Here is an 8767-nt window from a genome sequence, read left to right as displayed (position 1 = left end):
AACAAATCGCACTTTAATAGGCAACAGCAGCAGCAACAACAACAGCAACAACAACTGAGGCCTAAAGAAATTTACGAGCCGGTTGAACTGAGCCTCTGTCTAAGCTGAACCAAACCAAACCAAACTGAACTCAACTGAGCGGAGTCCGACTCCAAGTCGAGCTGAAGCATCCAAGCGCTGCAAAAACTTTAAGTGTAGTGAAGTGAAGTGCAAAAGACAAACAACACCAACAACAACAACAATAGCTACAACAATGACTTGAGTTCAAAACGAGACTTGGGCTCGACCAAAAACAACAACAACCTGGACAAAAAAAAACACCAAAAGCACCTGCCCCCAAAGCGCAGTCGAAGAAGCATTCAAGAAACGTGTGTGTGGGCGTATGGCAGAAGTAACTGAGATAGACTCACTGCATGAGAGAGACAGAGACAGAGAAAAAGTTAGAGAGTGAGAGAGTGGGAGAGAGAGAAAGAGAGATAGAGAATAGGGCAGCTGATTACACTGACAAAAAACCACTTTGGCAAAGAAAAAGAAATGAGAAAGTATCATTACTTTTTCCGACTTTTAGAATCAAATATTTTCATATTAGCATTATACAATTATTCATTTGATTTGCATTACTTTGCTTTTCAAATGTCTTTTTTGCCCCGGTATTAAATCAAAAAGACTGATAGTGACTTTTGGTTAACAAAATCTAATAAGAAATTCTTTTGATAATTATCCTGCTGTAATTTAGAAGATGTCCAACTTCTGCCATGCCGAAGTTTGTATACCCTTGAAAGTCTGTCTGTGTTCCCTTTTCTCTTCTAATGAAAGAGTGAATATGATTAAATCATAAAATTTTCTTGAAATTTATTAAATATCCAATTTGCTAATGGGCCGATCCGGCCGAATTTCCACTATATAACATCAGAAGTTTGGGTTCGACCAACAGGACGAACTCTGTCTTGTCTTCTATTGGTCTGAATTCTTATCTATCTAATATATGGCTATTTAACAGGGGTATCCGAATTCGACTATTGAAGTCCTCAAGAAAATTGATTAATTTGATTTGCTCCTAGAAACCGATTTCTCCTCGATGTATCGACAAAAAATCCACTTCTACAGGATATGTTGAATGTAAAATACCCTGTAAAGCAACATGAAGAGATTAGTTCAGATAAGTATCAAAAATATTAAACTAGAGTTCTTATTGGTTTCCAGTTGTCCTAAAGCCTTTTTATCCTATAAGGGCTAAGTGCTTCTTACTGATCGTCCAGCAATCCTTCTAACCATCAATAGATTTGCATTATTATTCCACATTATTTCGCTCAGTGCATTATCAAGGTGTTTCACATGTGTTTTTCGTCTCAGTTTTTTTGGTTTTTTTGTTGACCACATTGACTACGCATTTGCCTTCGAGGTTCGAAGTCTTCTTCGTGGCGATCTTCGTGTGTGCGTCGGAGAGAAGCGTCCATTACGTTTGAGCACCCAAACCAACCAAGCAGCAAACCCCAAAAAACAAAAACAGAAAAAAAATTAAATACAAACACTGAAGAGACCGATATGTATGCGATTTTTATGTGTGAACGTAGACAAGTTCGGTAGTTAAATAGATGCACAAAGAGCCCCGTTCCGTCCCCGAGTCAATGTATTGTATAGTCAGTCAGTCAGTCAGTCAGTTAGGCTGTTAGTCATTCAGTGCGAGCGACAGACAGTCGGACGGACAATAAAAAAAACAACAAGCCAAAGAAAAAAAAAACCCCAAAGTTAACCAACATTAACATTTAATCGAACCTCATGTTCAGTAGAGCATGTCTCCTGTTACATACGAGCTATCATCCAATGGCGGGAGGAGGAGGAGGAGTAAGTGATGGGAGCGACTATGGTGTGAGGGGAGGGAATGGCGCGGGGAAAGGTGACAGACAGGCAGGGCAGGTAGGTACCAGCGACTGCGAGAGCTAACACACACATAAACACACATCACACAGGTGAGGGAACTACTGAAGCTCTGCAAAAAGACTTTGCCACACACACTTGACTCCCCTGACGCCCCTTACACCACCCCACCCCACCCCACCCGCCCTTTCTTCATCACTCTATCCTATATATCTATATATATATCTTATAAAGAGTTTGGTTTGGTTTCCCGCTGATGATCGTCGTCGTCGTCGTCGTTAGCATTGTCGTCTGTTGTTGTCTTTTTTTTTGTTTTTTGCACATGCGGTTTGTTTCCTCCTCCATTTTCATTTCCATTCCCATTAACATTTTCCACCATTTTCCGAAAAAAAGCATTTTAATTTAATTTCCATTTGTCTGATCGACGGTGGTTGGAGGTTTCAGTTGTTATTTTTTCTCGGTTTTTGTGTAAAAAATCACATAAAACTTGCCCTCAATGGCGCCTTTTCATCGGGTCAGCAGATTGTTAACTGATATGAGGCAAACAGAGGGAGAGAGAAAGAAAGACAATGAAAAGAGATAGAGTGGGGGGAAAAGTTATATAGGAAAATGTTGATTGAATAAGCATTGTGGCCTTGATTAAAAATTATTGTACATATTATTAATAAATAAATCAACTAAATGTAACTTTAAATTGATCTTAAGACCAGTAGCTTAATCATTAACTAAAACCCCGACAGAAGGACAAGGAAATGAAAAAGTCAAAAAGGAGGTTGGGAAAGGTGCACGGGGGATGCCATAATGATAAATACAATTTAAATGGATGAAACAACCTGATGGAATGCCTCGACATCTGTTCATACCGATGCAAGAGGCATCGGCCAGTGGCACGATGGTCTGCGGCTTCTGAAATGATGAGAGATGGATCCATAACCCATGGATGAGATGGAATGGGAATGGGAATGGGAATGGGATGATGATTTCCCAGTTACAGTTCGGTTTTAGGCTCCGAGCTCCTGGCTCCACCTTAACCCATTAAATGCGAACGTGCCACAATTATGCAGTCAGTCACAATCAGTTCCTGTTGTTGTTGTTGTTGCTGTTGTTGTTGTTGCTCACTCACAGAGAGAAATTGCTCAATTCAAGTCTCAAGGACCACCCCAAAGTTAAGAGAAATATGTATTTGCATTTCGTTTGCCGCTTATACAATTTATTTGCAATTTTCAATCAAGTCGTGGCCAAAAGAAGACAAAACAAACATCACGGTGGCATAAAGGAAAACTTCGTGGCGACTTTAATATACCCTCTGTTAAATATCTGATATAAAACAAACTTTGACCATATAAACGGCAATTTTTGCTATCAGTTGCTAAGGCTGATCAAGCAAATATATGTATATGATTCCTTTTTGTTGTCTTTAAGCTAAGGTTAACCCATTTGACCACTTGCTCGTTTTGCAGGGTATGTAAATGTTAAAAAATTGATTACTTTATTTTGCGGTTTGCAATTGCTGTGGCCTTCTTTGGCCCTAACCCCCCTCCTTTTATTCGAACACGTTCCAATATTTTGAGGTTTTTACCCATAATTTATAGCGAAAATTTGCTCAAATTGCTTAACGTTTTGGGTGGCCCCCCCTGTAAAATCGAAACTAAACCAAAACACACACACAGGAAGAAACTAAATTGAATTGGAAGAGTTAAAAGTGCTTGAATTTTCTTTTCATTTTGTTTTTTGCTTAAAGAGAGATTTTCACGCAGGAAGCGCCACACATTTGAACAAAAGAAAATACAAAGATCTTTTCAAATCTTTACGAGATGTCATTAAAATAGAGAAAAAAGACGAACCGACCCCAGGCAGACGGCGTTTATCGCTGTCGGCAAATCGGAAGTTTAATGGGTTAATGATGGGCTCACACACACACACATAGAAATATACACACATGCAGCGACCCCTTTAGCAACAACAACAACAACAAATAAACATATAAAAATGAAAAACAATCATAAAAAATTGCAGCCGACACGACCACGATGCACCCGGTGGACCACCTTGGTGGCCATCATCTAATCTAGTCCCAACTATTTGGTGTTTTTTTTTTTGCCTCTTTTTCTCTCTCCCCTCCCTCATGGTTTAATTTTATTTTGGGGTGGGAAAAGTAAATTTCATAATACCTGTATATATTTCATTTTTAAGGCAAGGCGCCTGATTTGATGATGATTATACAACACTGGACTCAACATTACCTTATTTACCAACATTCATAGAAAATCCGTCCACATGCATGATCAAAGTAGGCTGGTTATTTTGGAAAAGTAGGCCATGACTTCGAATCTCTTGTCCAAAAGTTCATATACCCAAATGACGACAGTACGATATTCAGTTTACTTTTAAGCATTTCGAGTAGTAACACATAAAAAAAAATAAAGTAAACTTTTATAAATTTTTAGTTCTTTAGTAAAAAATTTAGCATTTTTGTAAACTCTTATAAAGGATTCTTCAATATTGGGTAAGTCACACTTAAAAAGGTAAATATACTGGATTCAAAGATGGTCCATTTCTCTTTCAGATTAACGTACATTTTTACGTTGAGATTGTTGCCAAATACTCTACGGAAGAAATCAAGGATTATGTCCATGTCTAGGTTGTCGAACACTCGTATAATTTTGGGATCGATGAGCAATATAATCAATACACGTCAACCAATTCGCCAACACATGTCGAAGCCGAAGATTGTGAAGATTTTCAAACAGCAGTCGGCCACTTACATTGTCGTCCATGCTTCGCGGGCCTCAGCCGCCGCCCTAGAGGACATGGATGAGTGGGAAATGCCTGTGCCGATGGAGATGCCTAAGAAGAGCACACTGTGTTTGCCCCCGAAACGCACTGAACAGGACCAGTGCAGGATTTGCAAGGCCCAGAGTAAGGAGGCTGTGAAGAATCTTTTCAATCATGAACTTCCCAAGGTGCAACGTCTGCCCTTCCGCCCGATGCCGGCCGTCAATGGCAATGTCTCAAGCCGCCGCTTTGCCAATGCCGAGGAGTTGCTGAAGGTCATGGATAAACCCCAACAGTTGGCAGAAGAGGTAATCAACTTGGACCTCCAATTGTCCTGGGAAAAGGCTACGAACAAGAAGCTAACGGCGGGCTGTAAAGATTTACTTTCAGAGTTGGCTTTAAAACAACGAGTCCAAAGAGGAAAATGAACCAAGTAAAATTTAAATTTGGCATTTAAGCAAATTTTATGAAATTTGCTAACAGATATTTATCGGATAATCGTAAATTTATAATTGTTCCAAATTCGTAAAGACTACAAACAAAAAAAAAATTTAGAATTCAAAGTACATAGGGAAAAAATTAATAATTAAATATATCAATTAGCTCAAGGAAGCTCAGCATCAATTAAAAAAATTTCTTTTAATCAGATTGGTTGGTAAAAAATCGAAACGGTTTTCGTAAAAGCGTTCCAAGATGCTGGAAAATAAAGTAAATATAATTTTAATTGCTCGTGATGGTTACCATTGAATATTTATTTGGTTTACAGCATGTTTAAACAAATTAACGGCAACTTCAACTCTGTATATCATCAATATTAAATGAATAAAAACGCAACACATTTTCAATTAAATTAAATGCCTTCTCTGGGCTGGCCGAGTGTGAGAAGAGTGTGTGTGAGTGTGTGTTGACTCTTCACACGCCCTTTTGCCACACGATCCGATCGACAAAATTGAAAGGGAGCTGAAGCCGCCGAGTCTCGATGTTGCTGCCGTTATGGCCGGGAGTTGAGATGCTGATGAGCTGCCGTTGATCATATTAACACCAAAGCGGATGGCGATGCATGATCATTGGCGTTAATGATCAGAAGAGAGGCAGAGAAGAGAGAGCATCATCATCAGCTTCAGACAGCAGTAGCATCGCAGCAGTAGCAGCGGGGCATTAGGAGGAGTAAGTTGGCTTATCAATTTATTGAAATGTCACTTTCAATTAAAACTAACTGCTGAGCAAACATAATTCATGCCTCAAACATGAAGCACATACAGAACAGATACAGAGGAAGAGAAAGAGGGGGCGATTTACAGGAAAGATCTTTTGCATTAATTGATGATGATCAAAATGAAATGAAATGAAATGTCCGCATTGGCACATTATCATTTATGATCTTCTGTCTCTCTGTCTGTCTGAATCGCTCCCTGTGCATCTTCAAGTGCAGCTGCTGTTGCCTTCAATGTTGACCCTCGACTGGCCCCCAAAGACAATGACAGTGCTCATTAAGCAAAGTGTCGCGAGCCGATTTTCTCTATACCCATATTTCCCCCCATCCACCCCCCATCCACCCTGTTCGGTTACTGATATTGACTTATGGCATTTTTATTATGTACAGACAACGCCCTAAGCCTTTTATTTTCTTATGGGCTTTCTGTCTCTTGGCTGCTGCAGCATTCCGGGAATTTTTCATGCTTTAGCCACACGCAAGGACGTCATTATCATCATCATCAATAAAGCATAATTCCTGGCAAACAATTCTATTGAACCCCAACACAACGTACACCAAGATGGGGACCTGACCACCAAAAGTGCCCATTATATTTGTTATGGCTCGTGTTACACCAGCAATGCCATCGACTCCCATCTGCCCATTCCATTCTGGTGGCACCTACTGCCGGTGGCAGTGACAGAAACTCTATGATCAGCGATCAGCAATGGCAACGGCAACGTTGCCACAGACGGTAGGCAACACAATAGGGGTCACAATGAATGGCAATTTTTCCAAACTGTCAAAAATTTATAGCTCGAGCTTGGCCGGCAAATCAGGACCGGTTCAAATTAAATTGGGCCCCATTGGAACACTATTCTAGATGAAGAAATCTGAATTAATTTAAGAGAAATTTTAGAATTCAAATCTGTTTTCGTTTTGAATGTTAAAACTTAAAATCAATAAAAGCTTTTCCAATCTATTTTCATTGAAATGTAAACGGAAAATATTTCATTTGATTGGATGAGATGAGTCCATGAGAACTGATTTGTTTTAGACGCCCCAGCAGACCTCCGTCTTAATGGAATTCCATCCTCTAACATTTGTATCCGATCAAAGTGTGGGGATCAGTAGTCGGTCGCCCACCTACTGAGGGCGTTTCTCTCACACAACCGAATCCGAACTTGCATCCTTGGCCTTCGATATCTATTCCGCCCCTTCCCAACTCCCATCACTCTCCACCCTGCCGGGCTCAATAGACAAATAGTCTTTTGCCTCGTCTTCGTTCCATTCTCTTTGGCTTACCGATTTATAAAGGTGGCTTATTATTGCAATTTAGCCACTGGTTTTGATTTTTAAACAGACTCGAGTATAAAGACACAGCAAGAGGTCCATGAAAGTCAGAGAAACTCAAAAAGGGCGATAGAGAGAGAGAGAGAGAGAGAGAGAGAGAGCGAGGCAGAGTAAGAGACAAATGTCATTTGGCAGCGTTCGAGTGAACTATATAGACTGTCATGATCATTATCGCAATATATAGTATTCACTCCCTACAATTCTGCTACTCGCTAGTTGGTTTTTGTTTGGGTTTTATCCAAGGAAACGGCACGCACAATTGTAATCCAAGTGCCTAACCGCTGTGGTTGGTCCCTCGCTCAAGAACTCGGAGGTGTTTGGGCTACTTGCGGAGTCGCATTTATCGTTGTAATGAGTGAATTATGTGCATGCACCTTTAGCGTCGTCTCTTACTTCTCCTTCTCTCATCATCGGCATCGTTTTCTCCTCATGCTTAGCTTCTTCTTATTCTTCTGCTTCACCGCCGCCTCCACCTGTTGGTAATTTATACTTTCGACCAAAGCAGTCAATAAATGTCATGTTTTGGTTGTTGATTGTCCACACCAAGCCATGGCCCAGACCCAGGCAGAGGCTGAGTCCCCGGTCCCTCTCTCTCTCTCTGTCAGAATTGGCGTGCTCCAGTATTCAAAATCACTGGCATTCCTCTTGAAACACTTGAAGGAAGCCATGAAGAAGGCCCGCTTGCTGGGCAAAGATTTGCATAGCAGAAGATCAATTGCAGGTGATTTGTTTAGCTGTCGAAATCGTCGTCTTATCGTAACTCATTACGAGATTTATTTTGTTCAACAAATGCAAGAAGGTGTGATTTGTCTTTGTACCGATCTTGGCATTTATTTTTTATTGAGTGAATCAGCGGAGAGAGAGCAGAGTCCAGCAGGCAAAAAGAAGGCAGAAGGCAGCAGTCCGATTCCTGCTACCCCAGCTTGCCCCCAGCTGCTTTCAATGGACTTTTAGGCAATGGTTCAATAAATTTCTCGCTGTGTGTGGATAGAGGCCGCCCACAAAGGCCGCCTCATAAGCAGCAGCTTCTAAATGCGACCGCATTCAAGTATTTCATTCTCCTCCCAGTTGTCCTCCCGAGTGTCTCCCGAGTCCGAAGCGAAGCGATAATGTGATTTATGCTGTCCATTAATCTGGTAATTCATTTAAGCTCAGGAAACTGAGCCTCCAGTTGCCTCTCAGTTGCCTCTCCGCCTCACTGCCATCCTCACTCCTCAGTTCTCAGTCCTCAGTCCTTTTTGGGGTACCAGAGAGATCTCTGGTCGAGCACATATTTTATGGCATTGTGCATATGAATCTTGTTTTCTGCTTGTTGCCTGTATATACATTTTTTTCCCCCTCCCTTTGGATGCTGCTGCTGTTGCTGCATCGATTGCACTTCGACTGCTGTTCATCTGTTTTAGCCAAAAGGATGAAGAGAAAAAGAGAGGGAGAGAGAGGGGGAGAGAGGCTGAGGCAGAGGGAGGCAAAAGAAGGCCAAGGCCCGCTGTGCCGTCAGAGAACGGATCGCTTGTCGCTTGTATTAATAAAACATTAATTACACACTTGATACCTAGCGGCTAAGGT

General features: G+C 41.0%; 1 protein-coding gene across 1 annotated transcript; it reads left to right on the top strand.

Annotated features, from left to right (window-relative positions):
* The first annotated feature begins 4286 nt into the window (after positions 1-4286).
* LOC111518884 lies at positions 4287-5219 on the top strand. The gene is made up of 2 exons (XM_023176997.2): positions 4287-4384; positions 4445-5219. Exon 2 carries the CDS (start codon positions 4506-4508, stop codon positions 5079-5081), a length of 576 nt encoding a protein of 191 aa, XP_023032765.1. The 5' UTR covers positions 4287-4384; positions 4445-4505; the 3' UTR covers positions 5082-5219.
* Positions 5220-8767: the final 3548 nt, after the last annotated feature.

Source organism: Drosophila willistoni (assembly GCF_018902025.1).
Source record: "Drosophila willistoni isolate 14030-0811.24 chromosome XL unlocalized genomic scaffold, UCI_dwil_1.1 Seg142, whole genome shotgun sequence".
NCBI lineage: Eukaryota > Metazoa > Arthropoda > Insecta > Diptera > Drosophilidae > Drosophila > Drosophila willistoni.
Note: the sequence above shows the minus strand (reverse complement) of the source record. Positions and strands in the feature narration are given on the sequence as shown.